Below are 25585 nucleotides of genomic sequence, written 5' to 3'. Positions count from 1 at the left end.
CTGTTACACCGGCAGCACAAGGTGTCAGTTCATTAGCGCTGTTACACCGGCAGTACAAGGTGTCAGTTCATTAGCGCTGTTACACCGGCAGCACAAGGTGTCAGTTCATTAGCGCTGTTACACCGGCAGCACAAGGTGTCAGTTCATTAGCGCTGTTACACCGGCAGCACAAGGTGTCAGTTCATTAGCGCTGTTACACCGGCAGCACGAGGTGTCAGTTCATTAGCGCTGTTACACCGGCAGCACGAGGTGTCAGTTCATTAGCGCTGTTACACCGGCAGCACAAGGTGTCAGTTCATTAGCGCTGTTACACCGGCAGCACAAGGTGTCAGTTCATTAGCGCTGTTACACCGGCAGCACAAGGTGTCAGTTCATTAGCGCTGTTACACCGGCAGCACAGGGTGTCAGTTCATTAGCGCTGTTACACCGGCAGCACAAGGTGTCAGTTCATTAGCGCTGTTACACCGGCAGTACAAGGTGTCAGTTCATTAGCGCTGTTACACCGGCAGCACAAGGTGTCAGTTCATTAGCGCTGTTACACCGGCAGCACGAGGTGTCAGTTCATTAGCGCTGTTACACCGGCAGCACAAGGTGTCAGTTCATTAGCGCTGTTACACCGGCAGCACAAGGTGTCAGTTCATTAGCGCTGTTACACCGGCAGCACAAGGTGTCAGTTCATTAGCGCTGTTACACCGGCAGTACAAGGTGTCAGTTCATTAGCGCTGTTACACCGGCAGCACAAGGTGTCAGTTCATTAGCGCTGTTACACCGGCAGCACAAGGTGTCAGTTCATTAGCGCTGTTACACCGGCAGCACAAGGTGTCAGTTCATTAGCGCTGTTACACCAGCAGCACAAGGTGTCAGTTCATTAGCGCTGTTACACCGGCAGCACAAGGTGTCAGTTCATTAGCGCTGTTACACCGGCAGTACAAAGTGTCAGTTCATTAGCGCTGTTACACCGGCAGCACAAGGTGTCAGTTCATTAGCGCTGTTACACCAGCAGCACACGGTGTCAGTTCATTAGCGCTGTTACACCAGCAGCACAAGGTGTCAGTTCATTAGCGCTGTTACACCGGCAGCACAAGGTGTCAGTTCATTAGCGCTGTTACACCAGCAGCACAAGGTGTCAGTTCATTAGCGCTGTTACACCGGCAGTACAAGGTGTCAGTTCATTAGCGCTGTTACACCGGCAGCACAAGGTGTCAGTTCATTAGCGCTGTTACACCGGCAGCACAAGGTGTCAGTTCATTAGCGCTGTTACACCGGCAGCACAAGGTGTCAGTTCATTAGCGCTGTTACACCGGCAGCACAAGGTGTCAGTTCATTAGCGCTGTTACACCAGCAGTACAAGGTGTCATTTCATTAGCGCTGTTACACCGGCAGCACAAGGTGTCAGTTCATTAGCGCTGTTACACCGGCAGCACAAGGTGTCAGTTCATTAGCGCTGTTACACCGGCAGCACAAGGTGTCAGTTCATTAGCGCTGTTACACCGGCAGCACACGGTGTCAGTTCATTAGCGCTGTTACACCGGCAGCACAAGGTGTCAGTTCATTAGCGCTGTTACACCGGCAGCACAAGGTGTCAGTTCATTAGCGCTGTTACACCGGCAGCACAAGGTGTCAGTTCATTAGCGCTGTTACACCAGCAGCACAAGGTGTCAGTTCATTAGCGCTGTTACACCGGCAGCACAAGGTGTCAGTTCATTAGCGCTGTTACACCAGCAGTACAAGGTGTCAGTTCATTAGCGCTGTTACACCGGCAGCACAAGGTGTCAGTTCATTAGCGCTGTTACACCGGCAGCACAAGGTGTCAGTTCATTAGCGCTGTTACACCAGCAGTACAAGGTGTCATTTCATTAGCGCTGTTACACCGGCAGCACAAGGTGTCAGTTCATTAGCGCTGTTACACCGGCAGCACAAGGTGTCAGTTCATTAGCGCTGTTACACCGGCAGCACAAGGTGTCAGTTCATTAGCGCTGTTACACCGGCAGCACAAGGTGTCAGTTCATTAGCGCTGTTACACCGGCAGCACAAGGTGTCAGTTCATTAGCGCTGTTACACCAATAATACTTTTTATTAAGTCATTATGAGAGCTACAGGCGCATTTGCAGTTGGAAGTCATGCTTTTCCATAAGAGGCTGTGAGGACTGAGACTTTGGATATTTTTACATAATAATACAATGTATTAACCTCTCCATGACATGCCAGGAAAGCACATTCCTATATAGCTGTTGTATCTTCTGAGAATTTATTAACAGGTTTAGATTAATAAGAATCCTACATAAAACTGGAATTAAATCACAGTTTTGTAGGTTGTGCGCGTGGATTGTAGATCATACGTTATCTGTTGAATGTTTTAGAGCAAAGAACGCATACAATTTGTGTTATTACATTTAACATAAGCAATGGTGAACTCAAAAAACTTTGCAAAGATTTTTAAAAAAAATCCTAGATTACTGGAACAATGCAACAATGGGAGAATCCTCATAAATATATTGCAAATTCCAGCATCTTTCCCTCTCTTTCCTATTCGCTGAACACAAAGCACTGGCCGCCCCTTTTAGTTGTCTGCTTTTGCATACCAGCTTGTTTTATTAAAGGCATAAATATATATGTATGTATATATACAGTATATATTTGTGTGTGTGTATATATATATATATACTTCAGCGATTTAAGGCAATAATTGAATAATATAAATATTCATAAAATTTTACCTTTTATACATTATATAAACGTTAACAAGCAATTCATCAATGGAAAACCTTCATGTTCCCTATAATTAAAGGGACAGTGTACACCAATTTTCATTTAACTGCATGTAATATACACTATTATAAAGAATAATATGCACAGATACTGATATAAAAATCCAGTATAAATCCTTTTAAAAACTTTATTTGAAGATCCCAATTTAGCACTGTTGCTGAGATTAGTCTGGAACACCCACTGAAAGTGGCTGATAGCAGAACATTCCCCCTTCCCTGCATATGAATAGACCTATTATACAAACAGAAGCAATGTGAAGTCTGTATACATCTTAAACTTTGGGGAGTGGTTAGGAGTCCTACAATGTTATTTAAAAATAAGCAGAACTATACATCACAACAAATTTATGCAAAGAAAAATCTAGTGTACAACGTCCCTTTAATGACAACCTTCGTGCACAAACAGTTTTGTCTTTGCAAATGGAAGTAAATAATATCAATAAATGAAATAATAATATATCAAATGTCAATAATGTTATATATATCATGTGATAAAAAGCAAAATAACGTCAATATGTTTTTACAAATAATATAGATTCTGAAAATACAGCAGTCTATTTCGTTTTGTCTGCTTTGGGTTAAAACTCCATGTTCGCACTGACTTCTTGAAGGATGTAATTGTGCGTGTGTTTAATATTTCCCACCTAGAAGAGGCACAAGAGAACTCATACCTTGGTCCTTCCTCTCTTCTTTCTTTAGGTATCCCCAAGAGAATGGTTCTGTTACCAGTTATGAAATTCCCAGCATACCCTGTTCCTCACTACTCGTTTTTTTAACAAGCGTATTTTGACCAGACAGACCAGAATGTCAGTGAACCATCTTATTTTCTTTGTCTGAGGGAACCCCTTTGTAAAGAATTTTTTTTCCTACTTTTTTATGTTAACAAAAAAATAAAACATAAACTTACAAATTTAGTTCTTTAATAAAACAAAACAAAACAAAAAACAAACTTGAAGAAAAATTGTACTGTGAAATGTTACCTCATTTACAGGAAACTTAACGCTTTTGCTGCCAGTTGACCCAGCCATGTATAGGTAAGTCTGGCAGAATAGGGGTTAAGCCCGCCTTCTGTTCTAGGGAAGAAATAGGAGATAAAAGAATACATTTTAAATGAAGTATGAGACTGTAAAATGAATAAATAAATTTGTGAAGGATGTATAATATTAAACTGATAAAATAAAATGTTTTGTCCTAAAATGAAGTGTGTTCTGTCTTTGATTCTACACTAAGTAATCATTTCTGCCTTGCTAGACCCTTCTCTGATTTGGTGACAGAGGGAGGGCTTATTTCCATAGGGACATTGTGTACGGGGAGTCTGTTTTAGTTTAGCGTGGCATTCTAATAAATGATTTGGTAGAAGGCAGAGATGTAAGTACGAGGCCTACCTTCTAGAAGTAGCTGGATAACGTGTGCGTTGTTTACACCATGGTATTATTCTAATTCTTATACTGCGATTCTTCTGAATTCAGAGGCATTAAAGGATCTACAATAAAGACTGAGACCTGTTTACATGTGTGTGCATGTCCAGTATATATACAGAAGATTTACATAAACAAGCGCACAATAAAAAAGACAATGCAATGGCACTTAGTTTGAACTTCAAATGAGCAGTAGATTTTTTTTCTGACAATTTTCAAAGTTCTGTCTTTTTCCACTCCTCCTGTACCATGTGACAGCCATCAGCCAATCACAAATGCATACACGTACCATGTGACAGCCATCAGCCAATCACAAATGCATACACGTACCATGTGACAGCCATCAGCCAATTACAAATGCATACACATACCATGTAACAGCCATCAGCCAATCACAAATGCATTTACGTATATTCTGTGAATTCTTGCACATGCTCAGTAGGAGCTGGTGACTTAAAAAGATTAAATATAAAAAGACTGTGCACATTTTATTAATGGAAGTAAACTGGAAAGTTGTTTAAAATTGCTGCTCTATCTGAATCATGACAGTTTAATTTTGATTTAAGTGTCTCTTTAAGCTCCCAAATTTGGGGGGAAAGCCATTAACTAGGCTCCAGATTTTAAGAAGACACTTGCCTGCTGCAAGATTACATCAGTTTAGTATTGCTCTCCTTAATAGGTGTACGCACATAAAGAAGTTTGCGCTCATTGCAATGTCAGCGCGTTAAGATCTTGAGTGGCCGAGCACAGAGGCAGTGAGATACCTAATATAAGGAGGATACCATTTCCTTCTGCATTCTTAGAGATCGTTTTCAGGCTTGATTGATTTACTGAATTGAAGAGAAGTCATCTGTCATCACCCTCGCTGTCCTACCATTAATTATTATAAGACGCTGCAATAATCTCTATGTATAAATTCAGTCTCAGATAAATGTATGCCCTTCTGCCTGTGAAAGGAAGCCATCCTATCTGGCCTAATATAATTAATCAGCTCTGTAAAGGGAAACATGGTCAGTTAGTCGATGTATAAAGTCTCTTATTGCAAGAAGGTTTATGGGTTTTTTATTATCAACAAGGAGCTCATCAGACTTACCTAGCAATGGTTTCCTAAACAAACCTTATATTGTAGAGGTCTCAGGGTGGCCGTGTTTGTTACGTTTAGCAGGACCCTGAGACCTTTGTTTATAAACGGTAGATTACTGATCATCAAGGAGCTCATCAGACTTACCTAGCAATGGTTTCCTAAACAAACCTTATATTGTAGAGGTCTCAGGGTGGCCGTGTTTGTTACGTTTAGCAGGACCCTGAGACCTTTGTTTATAAACGGTAGATTACTGATCATCAAGGAGCTCATCAGATTTACCTAGCAATGGTTTCCTAAACAAACCTTATATTGTAGAGGTCTCAGGGTGGCCGTGTTTGTTACGTTTAGCAGGACCCTGAGACCTTTGTTTATAAACGGTAGATTACTTATCATCAAGGAGCTCATCAGACTTACCTAGCAATGGTTTCCTAAACAAACCTTATATTGTAGAGGTCTCAGGGTGGCCGTGTTTGTTACGTTTAGCAGGACCCTGAGACCTTTGTTTATAAACGGTAGATTACTGATCATCAAGGAGCTCATCAGATTTACCTAGCAATGGTTTCCTAAACAAACCTTGTATTGTAGAGGTCTCAGGGTGACCGTGTTTGTTACGTTTAGCAGGACCCTGAAACATTTGTTTATAAAGGGTAGATTACTTATCATCAAGGAGCTCATCAGACTTACCTAGCAATGGTTTCCTAAACAAACCTTGTATTGTAGAGGTCTCAGGGTGGCCGTGTTTGTTACGTTTAGCAGGACCCTGAAACATTTGTTTATAAAGGGTAGATTACTTATCATCAAGGAGCTCATTAGACTTACCTAGCAATGGTTTCCTAAACAAACCTTGTATTGTAGAGGTCTCAGGGTGACCGTGTTTGTTACGTTTAGCAGGACCCTGAAACATTTGTTTATAAAGGGTAGATTACTTATCATCAAGGAGCTCATTAGACTTACCTAGCAATGGTTTCCTAAACAAACCTTGTATTGTAGAGGTCTCAGGGTGGCCGTGTTTGTTACGTTTAGCAGGACCCTGAAACATTTGTTTATAAAGGGTAGATTACTTATCATCAAGGAGCTCATTAGACTTACCTAGCAATGGTTTCCTAAACAAACCTTGTATTGTAGAGGTCTCAGGGTGACCGTGTTTGTTACGTTTAGCAGGACCCTGAGACCTTTGTTTATAAACGGTAGATTACTTATCATCAAGGAGCTCATTAGACTTACCTAGCAATGGTTTCCTAAACAAACCTTGTATTGTAGAGGTCTCAGGGTGACCGTGTTTGTTACGTTTAGCAGGACCCTGAAACATTTGTTTATAAAGGGTAGATTACTTATCATCAAGGAGCTCATTAGACTTACCTAGCAATGGTTTCCTAAACAAACCTTGTATTGTAGAGGTCTCAGGGTGGCCGTGTTTGCTACGTTTAGCAGGACCCTGAAACATTTGTTTATAAAGGGTAGATTACTTATCATCAAGGAGCTCATTAGACTTACCTAGCAATGGTTTCCTAAACAAACCTTGTATTGTAGAGGTCTCAGGGTGGCCGTGTTTGTTACGTTTAGCAGGACCCTGAAACATTTGTTTATAAAGGGTAGATTACTTATCATCACGGAGCTCATTAGACTTACCTAGCAATGGTTTCCTAAACAAACCTTGTATTGTAGAGGTCTCAGGGTGACCGTGTTTGTTACGTTTAGCAGGACCCTGAGACCTTTGTTTATAAACGGTAGATTACTTATCATCAAGGAGCTCATTAGACTTACCTAGCAATGGTTTCCTAAACAAACCTTGTATTGTAGAGGTCTCAGGGTGGCCGTGTTTGTTACGTTTAACAGGACCCTGAAACATTTGTTTATAAAGGGTAGATTACTGATCATCAAGGAGCTCATCAGACTTACCTAGCAATGGTTTCCTAAACAAACCTTATATTGTAGAGGTCTCAGGGTGGCCGTGTTTGTTACGTTTAGCAGGACCCTGAGACCTTTGTTTATAAACGGTAGATTACTTATCATCAAGGAGCTCATTAGACTTACCTAGCAATGGTTTCCTAAACAAACCTTGTATTGTAGAGGTCTCAGGGTGGCCGTGTTTGTTACGTTTAGCAGGACCCTGAAACATTTGTTTATAAAGGGTAGATTACTTATCATCAAGGAGCTCATTAGACTTACCTAGCAATGGTTTCCTAAACAAACCTTGTATTGTAGAGGTCTCAGGGTGGCCGTGTTTGTTACGTTTAGCAGGACCCTGAAACATTTGTTTATAAAGGGTAGATTACTTATCATCAAGGAGCTCATCAGACTTACCTAGCAATGGTTTCCTAAACAAACCTTGTATTGTAGAGGTCTCAGGGTGGCCCTGTTTGTTACGTTTAGCAGGACCCTGAGACCTTTGTTTATAAACGGTAGATTACTGATCATCAAGGAGCTCATCAGACTTACCTAGCAATGGTTTCCTAAACAACCCTTATATTGTAGAGGTCTCAGGGTGGCCGTGTTTGTTACGTTTAGCAGGACCCTGAGACCTTTGTTTATAAACGGTAGATTACTTCATTCATCTACAAAAGTGTCAGCAGACTTTAAGGGGTATTAAAGCATTGTAAATACAGTTTCCAGATATAATCTACACCTTAAAGGGACATGAATGTCAGAATATAATCTTTCATGTATACAGCATGTCATTTTAAGAGACTTTCAAATGACTTCCATTATCAAATGTACTTAGTTCTCTTGATATCTTTTTTTTAAAAATGGATACCTAGGTAGGCTCGTAGCAGCAGTGCACTACTGGAACCTTGTTGGTGAGTGGTCAGTGCTTTGCTGCTCTGGATCTAACTTTAAATGGACAGTGTAATGTAAAATGTGCCCCCCTTGTCGACCAAGGACGTGTCAGGCACGTCCTACAAAAAAATACCCTTAAAGGCACACTGAACCCAAATGTTTTTTCTTTTGTGATTCAGATAGAGCATGCAATTTAAGCAACTTTCTAATTTACTCCTATCATCAAATTTTCTTCATTCTCTTGGTATCTTTATTTGAAAAGCAAGAATGCAAGTTTAGATGCCGGCCCATTTTTTGTGCACAGCCTGGGTTTTTGCTGATTGGTGAATAAATTCTGTGCTGTCCAAGGATCTGAACCAAAACAAGTTTAGATGCCTTCTTTTTCAAATAAAGATAGCAAGAGAATGAAGAAAAATTGATAATAGGAGTAAATTAGAAAGTTGCTTAAAATTGCTGCTCTATCTGAATCACAAAATAAAAAATTTGGGTCCAGTGTCCCTTTAAGGACCAAGGACGTGCCTGACACGTCCTCTGGGGTTTCAAGCTGTGGAAGTGATCGTGATCGCTTCCAGATGCTTTCAAGATATTGCAGTGATGCCTCGATATTGAGGCATCACTACAATACCTTTTTTACCCACCGATGCAGAGAGGGCCACTCTGCATCGACCAGTGATGGTGCCGATCGTTGGTGGGTGGGAGCCATTGCAGGGAGGCGGGTGACGGCCCATTGCTGGGGGAAATAGGTCAGAGGGGGGCGGGATCATGCGCAGGGGCACCGGGAGCACGTACTGGGGCTGGAGCGGGTGGGACTGCTACACTATGGAACATTTAAATTGTAATTGAGGAAGGGGGGGGGAGTTGGTAAATTTTATCTAATGGATCTGGGAGGGGTGGGGGGGCAGCTATACTACAGAAAACTAATTATATGGCAAACTGGGTACTGGCAGACAGCTGCCAGTACCCAAGATGGGTGCAAATAGGTAACGGGGGGGGTTAGAGAGCTGTTTGGGGGGGATCAGGAAGGTTGGGGGCTAAGGGGGGATCCATCACTGCTGAATATATATTTTAAAAAAATAAAGTCATTTATTTTTTTTCGTACTGCCAGACTTTCTGCCAGTACTTAAAGTGAAGGTAAAGTCAACTGAACTCGGTCACGTCATAGTATATAATATTATATAATATTCTTATTTTGTGCAGTTTTTTACCTTTTAAACAGCCTATGATAACCTCTGTTCCTCCACCCGACATTTTGTCAAAATGATTGACAGACGAGTCATCTTTAATCCTCCAATGGTTGTTTTCCCCCCGGGGTGTTCAGCACACTGTTTGAAACGTCATGCGGGTATTAAGCTCATGCGTTAAGCCCAAATAGCAGTGTTTATGGTAAATGCTCGTTCATGTATGCACGTCTCATGAAAGAGCATGCGCTTAATACTCGCGTGACGTTTCAAACAGTGTGCTGAACACCATTCCAAGTACAAAAGCTGGTTACACGGACACAATAATGCTGTTGCTCTCTCCAGTATTATAGTATTCAATGTATGTAGTAATTCATAGAATACTATGTTTGAGTTACAATAACACAGAGTTTGGCGCATGCGCAGTTGAAAGCATTATCGTGAACCCGCTTTAGAGCGACGTAGAGAGATGGTGGGACTGCTCTAGATGTCAGACATGGAGAACAAGGAACTGAAACTGAAACGTTTACCTTCACTTTAAGATGGTGGGGACAATTGTGGGGTGAGGGAGGGAAGAGAGCTGTTTGGGAGGGATCAGGGGGTGGGATGTGTCAGGTGGGATGCTGAGGCTGATCTCTACACTGAAGCTAAAATTAACCCTACATGCTCCCTACAAGTCCCCTAAACTGCTGGGCATAATACACGTGTGGTGCGCAGCGGCATTTAGCGGCCTTCTTACCATTAAGCAACGCCTAAGCCATATATGTCTGCTATTTCTGAACAAAGGGGATCCCAGAGAAGCATTTACAACCATTTGTGACATAATTGCAAAAGCTGTTTGTAAATAATTTCAGTGAGAAACCTAAAGTTTGTGAAAAAGTGAATGATTTTTTTTATTTTATCGCATTTGGCGGTGAAATGGCGGCATGAAATATACCAAAATAGGCCTAGATCAATACTTTGGGTTGTCTTCTAAAAAAAAATATATACATGTCAAGGGATATTCAGGTATTCCTGACAGATATCAGGGTTCCAATGTAACTAGCGCTAATTTTGATAAAAAAATAGGTTTGGAAATAGCAAAGTGCTACTTGTATTTATTGCCCTATAACTTGCACAGAACGCGTAAACATTGGGTATTTCTAAACTCAGGACAAAATTTAGAAACTATTTAGCATGGGTGTTTTTTGGTGGTTGTAGATGTGTAACAGATTTTGGGGGTCAAAGTTTCCTCCTATTTTATAAAAAAATTTTTATAGTAAATTATAAGATATGATGAAAATAATGGTATCTTTAGAAAGTCCATTTAATGGCGATAAAACCGGTATATAATATGTGTGGGTACATTAAATGGTCCCAATTGGTCATCAAATGGAAAAGTGGTCTGGCCACAAAGGGGGAGATATTAAACGCCTTGTAATTACAAGACCCTTATGTTGCTACAGAATAACACAACAGCAAGGGCTTGATGTTTTCAAACAAATTAACATCCTTTTTACTACAATTATTTTTCAATAGCCAAACTCCACCCATCAATTTGGAGGAGCCAATCAGGGCTTTAGTCTGCAGATAACAAGGCTAGCTACTGTGATAAAGTTAGTATAAAGGGCATTGTTTTGCAGTTATTATCAGTTAAAGCCAATTAGGGGTAGACATGTAGCAGAGTTAGCCTTGAGAAGTCAGCAGGTGCATTTCAAGTTCTGAGAATTATAAATTGCTCATTCTTCAGCACTAAATTACATAAAAGTGTGGGGGGGGGTAATGAAAATATGTGGCAAAGTTGTTTCATAAAAAAAAATCTCAAGGTGTCCCTTTAAATATGTTCTAATAGTACATTGTACTTGCTGGAGTGTACTAAATTGTTTGCTACTAGTACATTTGCCTTTGTTAATAGCTGCTTGTTTCCTTTAAACCTCGAACTATGCAGGAGTATTGGCTGTGACCTCCCAGTGGGAGAGAGAACCCAGACCCTTTTTAAGGATGTTCCTGGCTCAGCTTTGTATAAACTCATCTGCTGCTTGCAGTACATTGTTCCTTTGCAGAGGTTAAACACATAGTTATGGGCAAGCAATAATAAAATGAGACCGTTTGCACTTTTATGTCCCTTTCATGTTAATTGTAAAACACACATTAATATTAGATTCTTTGTTTTTTATAAATAGTCACCTGGGGTGTTCTGCCACTTTATTACATTGAAGTAGACGTCTCATTGTATGAAAGTGCTGCACTACTTTTATATTAAAAAATATATGATTAGGTGATTAATCTTTTAATAGTGATATACACCTAGCGCCTGCTGGGGAAGGGACCCTTAAGCTAGCACCATAATGGTTATTTCTGAGGAAGGAGGTGATACTCTGAAACGTCACACCTTGTGGGATTAAAAGATATCCAGGTTACTCCTATCTGACGCGTTTCGCGCATGCGTACATGCGCTTCATCAGAGATATTGATCTCAGCTGTTCTGGGTCAATATAAAGGTGAGTGGAACCAATCAGCAGGTAGAATAATTTTAACACTTTGTTGTATAATCAAATTCCTAACAAGTTATATTGCTCCAGAGCAGAATGAGACCATCTAGAACAGGTTAATAGTTGTAACAATTATCTGACTAGCAGTTAGTATTGTTAGTAAATGTATGTACACCAGTATTCCTATATACTTATATGTTCACACAATACAAAAATATAAAAAATTGAGAGTAAAGAATAATAAATAAAAAAATGATAAATAATCTTCCTAAGAAAAAACACATAAGATAGTAAAAAGCAACCAAAATGCTATTTATAATTATAGATTAGAAAACTTAAAAGCATCTGCAATGTGGCATTAAGTGGGTATTGCTTGATTCAGTTAGAAGAGAAGAGAAAGAAGGAATTGAAGAGCGTACAGCAGTTAAAGGGACATGAATGCCATTTTTTTTTTCTTTTGTGATTTAGAAAGAGCATGTCATTTTAAACAACTTTCTAATTTACTTCTATTATCTAATTTACTTCATTCTCTTGATATCACTTGCTGAAAAGCATATCTAGATATGCTCAGTAGCTGCTGATTGGTTGCTGCACCTAGAGGCCTTGTGCGATTGGCTCACATGTGCATTGCTATTTCTTCAACAAAGGATATCTAAAGAATTAAGCAAATTAAATAGAAGTAAATTGGAAAGTTGGTTAAAATTGCATGCCCCATCTGAATCATGACAGTTTAATTTTGACTAGACTGTCCCTTTAAGTAATATCCTCTAAATAATACCATGTGTATATAATTAATATGTTGTTCACCATATATTAAAGGATGGCACGAGTTCTTTATAATTGTAATCTTAAGAAGTTATAATAATGCCCCCCCCCCCCCCCAAGGCTTATAGGTAATTATGTTCATTGTTGTTAAATAGAACTGAAAAGTTTTGCCAGGCTATCACTTCAGTCTAATGCTAAGGGGTAGTTAGAAGGATGAAAACTGTCCGCTACTAAAATATTTACATTATACCGCAGTGTCTGTGTTGTCAGTGACAAAAAATTGTTCTTGACAACACAGATAATTCCTAACCAATAAAAAGATAAAGGAAAATAAGAGGTTTTAAGATAATTGAAAAAGAGCTGGTGGAGTCGTAGTAGAAGGGGATATTCCCTCAGGAGGGATAAAAAGAACTCCTTTATGAGCTGTATGGACCACGAATAAACTAACGTTTCTTGTTGTCTCTTTTTATTAGTTTATATCTGATGACTAAAGTAGTTACTAGCCAGCACTTATGAAGTTTAAAGCTTATAAAGTTGAAGGAATTTGATTAGAGGAAACTGAAGAGGGCTGTGAAGAGGTGTAATAATAAGTTAGATAGTAGGGTTATACTTGGATTTTACTTATAGAATCTAATTTAAATTGAGCTCTTTAGGGCTAGTCTAGGTGTAATAATAAGTTAGATAGTAGGGTTATACTTGGATTTTACTTATAGAATCTAATTTAAATTGAGCTCTTTAGGGCTAGTCTAGGTGTAATAATAAGTTAGATAGTAGGGTTATACTTGGATTTTACTTATAGAATCTAATTTAAATTGAGCTCTTTAGGGCTAGTCTAGGTGTAATAATAAGTTAGATAGTAGGGTTATACTTGGATTTTACTTATAGAATCTAATTTAAATTGAGCTCTTTAGGGCTAGTCTAGGTGTAATAATAAGTTAGATAATAGGGTTATACTTGGATTTTACTTATAGAATCTAATTTAAATTGAGCTCTTTAGGGCTAGTCTAGGTGTAATAATAAGTTAGATAGTAGGGTTATACTTGGATTTTACTTATAGAATCTAATTTAAATTGAGCTCTTTAGGGCTAGTCTAGGTGTAATAATAAGTTAGATAGTAGGGTTATACTTGGATTTTACTTATAGAATCTAATTTAAATTGAGCTCTTTAGGGCTAGTCTAGGTGTAATAATAAGTTAGATAGTAGGGTTATACTTGGATTTTACTTATAGAATCTAATTTAAATTGAGCTCTTTAGGGCTAGTCTAGGTGTAATAATAAGTTAGATAGTAGGGTTATACTTGGATTTTACTTATAGAATCTAATTTAAATTGAGCTCTTTAGGGCTAGTCTAGGTGTAATAATAAGTTAGATAGTAGGGTTATACTTGGATTTTACTTATAGAATCTAATTTAAATTGAGCTCTTTAGGGCTAGTCTAGGTGTAATAATAAGTTAGATAGTAGGGTTATACTTGGATTTTACTTATAGAATCTAATTTAAATTGAGCTCTTTAGGGCTAGTCTAGGTGTAATAATAAGTTAGATAGTAGGGTTATACTTGGATTTTACTTATATAATCTAATTTAAATTGAGCTCTTTAGGGCTAGTCTAGGTGTAATAATAAGTTAGATAGTAGGGTTATACTTGGATTTTACTTATAGAATCTAATTTAAATTGAGCTCTTTAGGGCTAGTCTAGGTGTAATAATAAGTTAGATAGTAGGGTTATACTTGGATTTTACTTATAGAATCTAATTTAAATTGAGCTCTTTAGGGCTAGTCTAGGTGTAATAATAAGTTAGATAGTAGGGTTATACTTGGATTTTACTTATAGAATCTAATTTAAATTGAGCTCTTTAGGGCTAGTCTAGGTGTAATAATAAGTTAGATAGTAGGGTTATACTTGGATTTTACTTATAGAATCTAATTTAAATTGAGCTCTTTAGGGCTAGTCTAGGTGTAATAATAAGTTAGATAGTAGGGTTATACTTGGATTTTACTTATAGAATCTAATTTAAATTGAGCTCTTTAGGGCTAGTCTAGGTGTAATAATAAGTTAGATAATAGGGTTATACTTGGATTTTACTTATAGAATCTAATTTAAATTGAGCTCTTTAGGGCTAGTCTAGGTGTAATAATAAGTTAGATAGTAGGGTTATACTTGGATTTTACTTATAGAATCTAATTTAAATTGAGCTCTTTAGGGCTAGTCTAGGTGTAATAATAAGTTAGATAGTAGGGTTATACTTGGATTTTACTTATAGAATCTAATTTAAATTGAGCTCTTTAGGGCTAGTCTAGGTGTAATAATAAGTTAGATAGTAGGGTTATACTTGGATTTTACTTATAGAATCTAATTTAAATTGAGCTCTTTAGGGCTAGTCTAGGTGTAATAATAAGTTAGATAGTAGGGTTATACTTGGATTTTACTTATAGAATCTAATTTAAATTGAGCTCTTTAGGGCTAGTCTAGGTGTAATAATAAGTTAGATAGTAGGGTTATACTTGGATTTTACTTATAGAATCTAATTTAAATTGAGCTCTTTAGGGCTAGTCTAGGTGTAATAATAAGTTAGATAGTAGGGTTATACTTGGATTTTACTTATAGAATCTAATTTAAATTGAGCTCTTTAGGGCTAGTCTAGGTGTAATAATAAGTTAGATAGTAGGGTTATACTTGGATTTTACTTATAGAATCTAATTTAAATTGAGCTCTTTAGGGCTAGTCTAGGTGTAATAATAAGTTAGATAGTAGGGTTATACTTGGATTTTACTTATAGCATCTAATTTAAATTGAGCTCTTTAGGGCTAGTCTAGGTGTAATAATAAGTTAGATAGTAGGGTTATACTTGGATTTTACTTATAGAATCTAATTTAAATTGAGCTCTTTAGGGCTAGTCTAGGTGTAATAATAAGTTAGATAGTAGGGTTATACTTGGATTTTACTTATAGAATCTAATTTAAATTGAGCTCTTTAGGGCTAGTCTAGGTGTAATAATAAGTTAGATAGTAGGGTTATACTTGGATTTTACTTATAGAATCTAATTTAAATTGAGCTCTTTAGGGCTAGTCTAGGTGTAATAATAAGTTAGATAGTAGGGTTATACTTGGATTTTACTTATAGAATCTAATTTAAATTGAGCTCTTTAGGGCTAGTCTAGGTGTAATAATAAGTTAGATAGTAGGGTTATACTTGGATTTTACTTATAGAATCTAATTTAAATTGAGCTCTTTAGGGCTAGTCTAGGTGTAATAATAAGTTAGATAGTAGGGTTATACTTGGATTTTACTTATAGAATCTAATTTAAATTGAGCTCTTTAGGGCTAGTCTAGGTGTAATAATAAGTTAGATAGTAGGGTTATACTTGGATTTTACTTATAGAATCTAATTTAAATTGAGCTCTTTAGGGCTAGTCTATGAATAAGTTCACATCATATCTCTTATTCATGCCTTGTGGAACTCTAGTCTGTAGTGTGAAAATCCAATACACTTCTCTTTTTTTCTATCTCCTCCTAGTGGATTTTTTATTACCTGTTCTATTGCCTTAAATGAGAAGTGATTTAATCTACGTTCATGTGTATGAAAATGCTTGGCCACTGGGGTTCTAGGTGTTTCTTCCTCTATTGATGTGAGATGTTCCCTAATGCGATCTTTGAGTGGGCGTGTCATTATGCCTATGTATTGCTGTAGGCAATGTGTACATGTAATGAGATATATAATATGAGTTGATGTGCAATCCATTCTTGTAGTTATTGGGTATGTTTTATTTGTTTGTGAAGAATTAAAAGTATGGCTTTTTTCTGTATATGCGCAGCTTTTACAAGGAGTGCGGCCACATTTGTAATTGCCTTTAGTAGGTGTGAGCCAGTTCGTATTGGCTAAAATTTTGTTATGGAATTTCTGAGTGACCTTGTCACGTATGGTTGGCGCTTTTTTTGCCACAAATTTTATGTTTCTTTCTAGTTTATTTCTTAAGACAATGTCTCCATTGAGGACTGGTAAATACTTTTTTATGATTTTGATAATGGTATAGAATTGATTGCTGTATTTGGTTACGAAACATATGTTTTCTCTAGGTATTGATGTTCTATTGTCAGGCATAGGTATTGCTTTTGTTTTTGTAAGTGTACTTTTATTGAGCAGAGTCACCCTGTCCATTCTCACTACTTGTAATTTAATGTTAAGAAGGATGCTCTTTTTATATCCCCTTGCTGTTAATCTTTGGGTGAGATCATCTGCTTGTTTGTTTTTTTGGGGGGGTTTTAAATGTTATTTATATCCAACAATAAGTACACTCATACATAGCATATCAACATCACAACTCACAGGGTGTGTCCAGAAGAATGACTATAAGAGTAAGAAAGTACATATCAATGATACGAGACTGCATAACTTGCATATATATGATGAAACCAGATGTAGTCAAAGTTCAGAGTATTCAATTTTCAACGGAGTGGAAATTTCCTACTTATCTGTACCACAATGTTGGGGGGGGGGGGGGTTTGTCTCTTAATTACTAAACTACTCTAACTTAACTAAACTCAACCTAAAATAACACAAAAGTTATTTTCTTTAGATGACGCATTCATCAACACAGTATGATAGTAATGTTCTCAATGATGACAACCAAAGTTAAGTAATTAGTATGTTGTGGGGTAAAGAGCCCATTGGGATGAGTATGGTATTTCCCTTCTACTTAAATCCTGATAGAGGGTGTATTTACCTTGCCTGCCATCTGTGGTTAAATTCTTCTTAACAATCGAAGACAAACAAGCCTGCATAACCTGCCAGAGTATATCTAGGGGGGATAACACTAAGAGGGAAGTGGGCCATCCTATTAACTGCTAGGTTACATTACCCAGTAATCTTCCTTTAATAAATCTGGATCTAGTGACTGACTGAATAGCTGATCCGGGGCCACAGGTATGACTGCCCGAGTATGAGATGTATGCAGTTACCTAATATATAAGTGGTATACACGAGTGCACAGACCGTTTAGAGTGCTAGAAGTATATGAGTAAGTGTTGGAACAACAGTTTGCAGAGACAGATTAAGAGTGTGCAAAGGCATTCTAATAGCTACGCCTAACAAAAGCACATTGGTCACATTGCTAGTTGCTAAAATGTACTGTTACTAATGTGTGGTGTCTCATTACCTGACAAATCTAATAGATTAAACCATTATATGCGGTGAGAGAAGTGGGGCATCTACTACTGGAAAAAGTTGAAGCGTATAACAGCAGATAAGTCTGGCAACTATTCCCAAATGCCTTCAACATCATGCAGAATAGCGAGATCATGTACCTTCCAGTGGGTAAAAAAGCCGAAAATCTTGAGCATGCGATAAGCCACAATCAAATAGAAAGCAATATAACATTATGTGTGGGGCAAAGATACATTATACAATAAACTTGACCTTGATCTGATTAGGAGATAACAATTTTTCAAAAAGTCTTAGTCCTGAAGCGGCCATCCAAAATAGTGCAGATCCAGTGTTAGGTGTTGGCTCAGTATCTGCAGCTGTTGAAGTCGTCTAGATATTGCAGTTTGAGAACATTTGGAATAATAAAAAATAAAATTAAAAAAAATAGATAAAACACACTAACGTAATCCGTTAAACAGTACGCTATTACTTCTGACAACAGGGAATTACTATTTATCTGAAATATCTTCCAGCTACATAGTTCTATTGCCTGTAGTTAATCATTTAGTACAAGTAGCCAACAAGGCAGGGGTTAACCTCACAGAAAACAGGAACAGTGTAGTGCAACAGCCATACATGGCTTAGTTCTGATCAGCTTCTCTGCCCCATTCCCCCCACGTACTGAAGGGGGTTATACTGGAGGTCCATTGTTGTTAAATAAGCTGACAAAAATTCAAATGAGACTTTGCAAAGAGGTTGGTATTTCAAACATACAAAGGGTTCATACTATGGAGCTGCGACCCGGCAACAATTGCATTGGCTCACCAAAAATAGATCAGCCAATTCCAGCATGGACCAAGAACAAGTAACTGTACCACAGGGAATCATAGTGTCTCTCAGGGGGTCGATAACAAAGTGGGTTTTGCATATCCTGCTGCTCTCTGTTTGCGTATGCTACAATTCTGTCAAAAGTCCCATCAGTTTCGGATTTGCTGGCTGAACGTGTGGGCAAGCTTTTAGATCCATATGCGCAGCGATCACGCCGTTCCCCCTGTGCAGTGATGGACATGCACAAAGTGATAGAGGACTCGTTTGCAGCCTTTGCAGGGAGAGCATTGTTTTGGGCTAGTTCTTTTTCAGGGCTTGGTCTAAGATCCCTGACTGGAGCCACGGCGGCCGCCGGAAGAGCAGCAGGAGATTGCGACCAATTTATGTAAGATGGGGTTGCTCCAGTCGCCAGCATTTTTACCACCTCTCTCCTCTGCAAGGGAGCCGAGGCCAAGGAGCCGATGTCCACCCGGGAGTATGATGTAATATTGCCCATCATACTTTGCAAGGTAAGGGCAGAGATGGACTGCTTCTGTCGGCACGGTTGTCCTGTTGCTTTTACCATATCACATAGGCTAGAGTAGGAAAGGAGGAGCCGGTCTAGTTTAGGCAGGAAAATGGTCTTTATTTCATCCAGAATACGGATGCCAGTTTTTGCTCCTGTAGTGATGAGCTTCCTCATTGCGTAAGGTCAGGAAGGGACACTTATAAGTGCAGAGACGGAGTATAATTATGTACAGCGTGGCGGGAAAAGACCTGTCACTTCGCCAATCGGCTTTTTTAGTTTCAACTCACTTCTCAGGGGCAAAGTGGTGGTATCTCTTGATCCAGGAGAGTTCCCGGGCACAGATGTTGCCAAGGGATAGCAGGATGGCGGTGTTTATAGCCACTTTTAACTTCTAGCTGCACAGAGCCTCAGAAGTCAGTGGCCATCTTGGAGCGCCGCCCACCGGAAGTCCATCTGCTTGTTTGTTATACAATTGGAGGGAGCTACAATTTCTCTGTAACCTAAGATTTGTAACCTAAGCCTTTGGGAATGCCTTTCCGCATATGTGGGGCATGGCAAGAATCAGCTCTCAGGATGGTATTTTTTGATAATGGTTTCCTATAAGTGCTGGTTATTATTTTGCCTTCAGGGTCATGTTCTAATGTCAGATCCAAAAAGTCAATGGATGTGTCATTGGTTTTATGCGTGAAATTTAAATTTAATGTATTGTTATTGAGGAAGGTGATTATTTCTTGTATGGTCAATTCTGTGTTTTCTCTGTAGATTAAGATGAGATCATCTATAAATCTACCATACACAACTACTTTGTCTCCGAGAGCCAGTGCACCCCCAAACAGGTATAGATGTTCAAAATATCCCATATACAAATTTGCACATGAGGGGGCAAATTTAGCCCCCATGGCCGTGCCACATTTTTGGAGGTAGTAGTGGCCCTCGAAGACAAAGTAGTTGTGCGTTAATAAGAATCGTGTGAGTTCTTCTAAAAGTGTAATACATTTTCTGGGTAAGTAGTATGTCAGGGCTTTGAGATCTTCCTCGTGGGGGATGCGTGAATATAAGGCTGATACGTCTATGGTCAGCCATGTATAGTTATCTTGCCAGGTAATTGCTTGTGTTTGCTGTATAAGGTGTGTACTATCACGTATATAATCCGGTAAGGACTTAACTATCGGTTGCAGTACACTAAGTAATCAATACCCTTAGGGAGACCAGAAAACCATCACACTATTCCCTGGCCAAGATCCACAAGTCTTTGTACCTAGACCAATTGTTTGGATATCTATTGCAAGTTTATTGTATGTTATTACTATTGTATAATCACAGGTTTATTTGGAACTTAAGTTTACCACTTAAGCATCCCATTGTATATTTTTTTGTACCACCACATTGTATTGTATTTTAACCACATTTTATTCTGTATATTTAATCAACACATAGATCCATGGTTTTGATTTGAACGTTTGTAATATGTATTTGAATTATTGATGTAATGTATTGATACCTCTGTGATCCACGCTAATTTAATTTAGTTAATCAGACCCAGCCTCCGTCAGGTACTCTTTTCCCATGATTAATCTTTTAAGGCAGCTGTGTATCTGGCTAAGGGCCGTACACTGCATTTTTCTATTCAAAGGAGAGACCTATATATTACAGTATAGTGCTCAATACAAATAAGCAGCAGGCAAAATGTATTTTATATATGACATTGAAACTGTATGAAAGAGTACAAAATGGATATTTTATTTTTCTATTATAAAATGAGAACCGCATCCTTGGTGAGTGAACTCCATGAGCGCATCTGAAGTTCTCTCACAGGTCTCATGGTACTCATTAAGCATTTTATGCCTGCAAATCTCACTGTTTTATCTTGCAAATGGTAAGCTGGTAAGCTTTTCTCAAAATGCACATTGTGCTTATTGCACTGATGGAAAAAGCCATGTAGGTGACACTAGAAGGAATTGAAGGTGAAGGATGCTGAAAACACCACAGTTTTATTTCTGTGCATTAAAAAAAACCATGCCAGCTGCTCCCTGTCACATTTACTCTCTCCTGTGACATTCATCATTGTAGAGAGCTTTATTACTTTCTGTAGGAGGCAGCTCGGTACTCTCTGGGACTTACAGATACAACTCTCTCCTTTTTTTTTACAGCTGAGCGAGGTCTTCCCATGGATGTGATTGATAATTTCACTCCATGTTGGTGAACTTTGGGCAATCTGGTGATACAGATTATTAGTGGTACTAGGTACAATTAATAACAAATGGATCTTAAAACTTGGCTGAATATCACTTGGATTAGAAAAGTCACAAGCATCTTAAGGATTGAATATTTTTTAAATTTGTTTAATTGCTTATATATCCTATAATATAAAAAGCCAAGTGTGTTTGTCCAAAGCTGTCATGCTCAGTAGAGACAGCGCGAGGACAAACACACCTGGCCTTACACAAACTAACCATCCTGATCTGCTGTCTGGAGGGAGTGAGCCGAGGAGTGGTGGGCGTGACACAGACGTGGTGGGGGTGTGGCCGTGCAGAGGGGGCGTGGTCTGTAGAGAGATTGCGCAAAAGAGGGGGGAGAAAGAGCACAAAAGAGAGGGGACAGAAAGAGCACAAAAGAGAGGGGGAGAGAGCACAAAAGAGAGGGGGGAGCACAAAAGAGAGGGGGCAGAAAGTGCACAAAAGAGAGGGGGGAGAGGCAGAGAACAAAAAAGAGGGGGAGAGAGTGCACACAAAAGAGTGGGAGAGAGAGCACAAAAAAAAGGGGGACAGAGAGAGAGCACAAAAGAGGGGGACAGAGAGAGAGAGCAAGGGGTGGGTCCGCTCACCGCTGTTTTGCAAAAAATGGCCCGTGTGCACGTGCTTTAGGACTATGTTTTCCTTATAATGAAATACATTTGACATATGCAAAATAAATACTTGGCAGAATCAGCCCAATCATATAGTGTTTTTATTTAGAATGTTGCACCATAATTTCCAGGAAATTGGTCATAGGGCTATTGCGGGTAAAGGCTGCCAAAGGGCAAACTCCTGTTAGCCCCTCTGACATCCAAATAATTCCAGTTCCTAAGCCTAAACCCAGGTCTTTACATGTATATAGGCATGCCCAATGAGATAATGTTGTGGGCTCTCTTCGTCTGCTAAATTTGGTAGCCACAAGATCATGGCCTCGATGTTGGTGATCTCACAGCCCCAACATAGCAGTCAGATCCTGTCTTCTAGTTATAGAGAATTATGCCAGGCTTTCTGGGTGACTTAGAATGATAGTATCAAGTGGGGGTGAGGAGCGCTTTAACAGCTATGGGACGTATCTATTTGTACCTCTGTGTCTCTGTGATATCTATAATGATATTATTTATTTGGTCTATGGTGACAAAATTTCTTCTGTTAACTATTGTGATCATTTTTCTATTAACTCTTAGTGAGTGTGTTTGTAAATGTGAAGGAAATTTCAGGTGTTTGCGTGCTAACTTACGGCTAGATTTAGAGTTGGGCGGTAGCCGTCAAAACCAGCGTTAGAGGCTCCTAACGCTGTTTTTTACCGCCCTCTGGTATTTGGAGTCAGTCAGGAAAGGGTCTAACGCTCACTTTGCAGCCACAACTTTTCCATACCGCAGATCCCCCTACGCCATTTGCGTATCCTATCTTTTCAATGGGATCTTCCTAATGCCGGTATTTAGAGTCTTGGCTGAAGTGAGCGTTAGAAATCTAATGACAAAACTCCAGCCGCAGAAAAAAGTCAGTAGTTAAGAGCTTTCTGGGCTAACGCCGGTTTATAAAGCTCTTAACTACTGTGCTCTAAAGTACACTAACACCCATAAACTACCTATGTACCCCTAAACCGAGGGCCCCCCCCACACCGCCGCCACTCTATTAAAATTTTTTAACCCCTAATCTGCCGCTCCGCCGCCAGCTACATTATCCCTATGTACCCCTAATCTGCTGCCCCTAACACCGCCGACCCCTATATTATATTTATTAACCCCTAATCTGCCCCCCCAACGTCGCCGCTACCTTACCTACACTTATTAACCCCTAATCTGCTGACCGAACCGCACTGCTACTATAATAAATGTATTAACCCCTAATCCGCCTCACTCCCTCCTCAATAACCCTATAATAAATAGTATTAACCCCTAATCTGCCCTCCCTAACATCGCCGACACCTAACTTCAAACATTAACCCCTAATCTGCCGACCGGAGCTCACCGCTATTCTAATAAATTTTTTAACCCCTAAAGCTAAGTCTAACCCTAACACTAACACCCCCCTAAGTTAAATATAATTTAAATCTAACGAAATAAATTAACTCTTATTATATAAATTATTCCTATTTAAAGCTAAATACTTACCTGTAAAATAAACCCTAATATAGCTACAATATAAATTATAATTATATTGTAGCTATTTTAGGATTAATATTTATTTTACAGGCAACTTTGTAATTATTTTAAACAGGTACAATAGCTATTAAATAGTTAAGAACTATTTAATAGCTAAAATAATTACAAAATTACCTGTAAAATAAATCCTAACCTAAGTTACAATTAAACCTAACACTACACTATCAATAAATTAATTAAATAAACTACCTACAATTACCTACAATTAAACCTAACACTACACTATCAATAAATTAATTTAATACAATACCTACAAATAAATACAATGAAATAAACTAACTAAAGTACAAAAAATAAAAAAGAACTGTTACAAAAAATAAAAAAATATTTACAAACATTAGAAAAATATTACAACAATTTTAAACTAATTACACCTACTCTAAGCCCCCTAATAAAATAACAAAGACCCCCAAAATAAAAAAATGCACTATTCTAAATTTAAAAAGTTCAAAGCTCTTTTACCTTACCAGCCCTGAAAAGGGCCCTTTGCGGGGCATGCCCCAAAGAATTCAGCTCTTTTGCCTGTAAAAAAAAAACATACAATACCCCCCCCCAACATTACAACCCACCACCCACATACCCCTAATCTAACCCAAACCCCCCTTAAATAAACCTAACACTAAGCCCCTGAAGATCTCCCTACCTTGTCTTCACCTCACCAGGTTCAGCGATCGGTCCAGAAGAGGGTCCAAAGTCTTGATCCAAGCGGCGGCTGAAGAACTCCATCATCGGGCTGAAGTCGGAAGTCCATCATCGGGATGAAGTCTTCTATCAAGCCGCATCTTCAATCTTCTTTCTTCCAGAGCGGAGCGGAGCCATCTTCTTCCCAGCCAACGCGGATCCAACCTCTTCAAGCGACGCCTACTCGCCGAATGACGGTTCCTTTAAATGACGTCATCCAAGATGGCGTCCCTCGAATTCCGATTGGCTGATAGGATTCTATCAGCCAATCGGAATTAAGGTAGGAATATTCTGATTGGCTGATCAATCCGCCAATCAGATTGAGCTTGCATTCTATTGGCTGTTCCGATCAGCCAATAGAATGCAAGCTCAATCTGATTGGCTGATTGGATCAGCCAATCGGATTGAACTTGAATCTGATTGGCTGATTCCATCAGCCAATCAGAATATTTCTACCTTAATTCCGATTGGCTGATAGAATCCTATCAGCCAATCGGAATTCGAGGGACGCCATCTTGGATGACGTCATTTAAAGGAACCATCATTCGGCGAGTAGGCGTCGGTTCAAGAGGATGGATCCGCGTCGGCTGGGAAGAAGATGGCTCCGCTCCGGAAGAAAGAAGATTGAAGATGCCGCTTGATAGAAGACTTCATCCCGATGATGGACTTCCGACTTCAGCCCGATGATGGAGTTCTTCATCCGCCGCTTGGATCAAGACTTCGGACCCTCTTCTGGACCGATCGCTGAACCCGGTGAGGTGAAGACAAGGTAGGGAGATCTTCAGGGGCTTAGTGTTAGGTTTATTTAAGGGGGGTTTGGGTTAGATTAGGGGTATGTGGGTGGTGGGTTGTAATGTTGGGGGGGGTATTGTATGAATTCTTTGGGGCATGCCCCGCAAAGGGCCCTTTTCAGGGCTGGTAAGGTAAAAGAGCTTTGAACTTTTTTAATTTAGAATAGGGTAGGGCATTTTTTTATTTTGGGGGTCTTTGTTATTTTATTAGGGGGCTTAGAGTAGGTGTAATTAGTTTAAAATTGTTGTAATATTTTTCTAATGTTTGTAAATATTTTTTTATTTTTTGCAACTTAGTTCTTTTTTATTTTTTGTACTTTAGTTAGTTTATTTCATTGTAGTTATTTGTAGGTATTGTATTTAATTAATTTATTGATAGTGTAGTGTTAGGTTTAATTGTAGGTAATTGTAGGTAGTTTATTTAATTAATTTATTGATAGTGTAGTGTTAGGTTTAATTGTAACTTAGGTTAGGATTTATTTTACAGGTAATTTTGTAATTATTTTAACTATTTTAGCTATTAAATAGTTCTTAACTATTTAATAGCTATTGTACCTGTTTAAAATAATTACAAAGTTGCCTGTAAAATAAATATTAATCCTAAAATAGCTACAATATAATTATAATTTATATTGTAGCTATATTAGGGTTTATTTTACAGGAAAGTATTTAGCTTTAATTAGGATTAATTTATATAATAAGAGTTAATTTATTTCGTTAGATTTAAATTATATTTAACTTAGGGGGGTGTTAGTGTTAGGGTTAGACTTAGCTTT

General features: G+C 38.6%; 1 protein-coding gene across 1 annotated transcript in view; it reads left to right on the top strand.

The window, feature by feature from the left end:
* The window catches only part of STRBP (spermatid perinuclear RNA binding protein), a 177255-nt gene extending 173290 nt beyond the window's left edge, over nt 1-3965 (top strand). The window contains exon 10 of the mRNA XM_053695491.1: nt 3468-3965. Within this exon, the coding sequence (XP_053551466.1) occupies nt 3468-3544 (77 nt within the window). The 3' untranslated portion in view covers nt 3545-3965. The remainder of the gene's footprint in view (nt 1-3467) is intronic.
* Nucleotides 3966-25585: the final 21620 nt, after the last annotated feature.

Source organism: Bombina bombina, chromosome 12, assembly GCF_027579735.1.
Source record: "Bombina bombina isolate aBomBom1 chromosome 12, aBomBom1.pri, whole genome shotgun sequence".
Classification (NCBI taxonomy): Eukaryota; Metazoa; Chordata; class Amphibia; order Anura; family Bombinatoridae; genus Bombina; species Bombina bombina.
The sequence above is the reverse complement of the archived record's forward strand: the minus strand, read 5'-3'. Positions and strand labels throughout refer to the sequence as shown.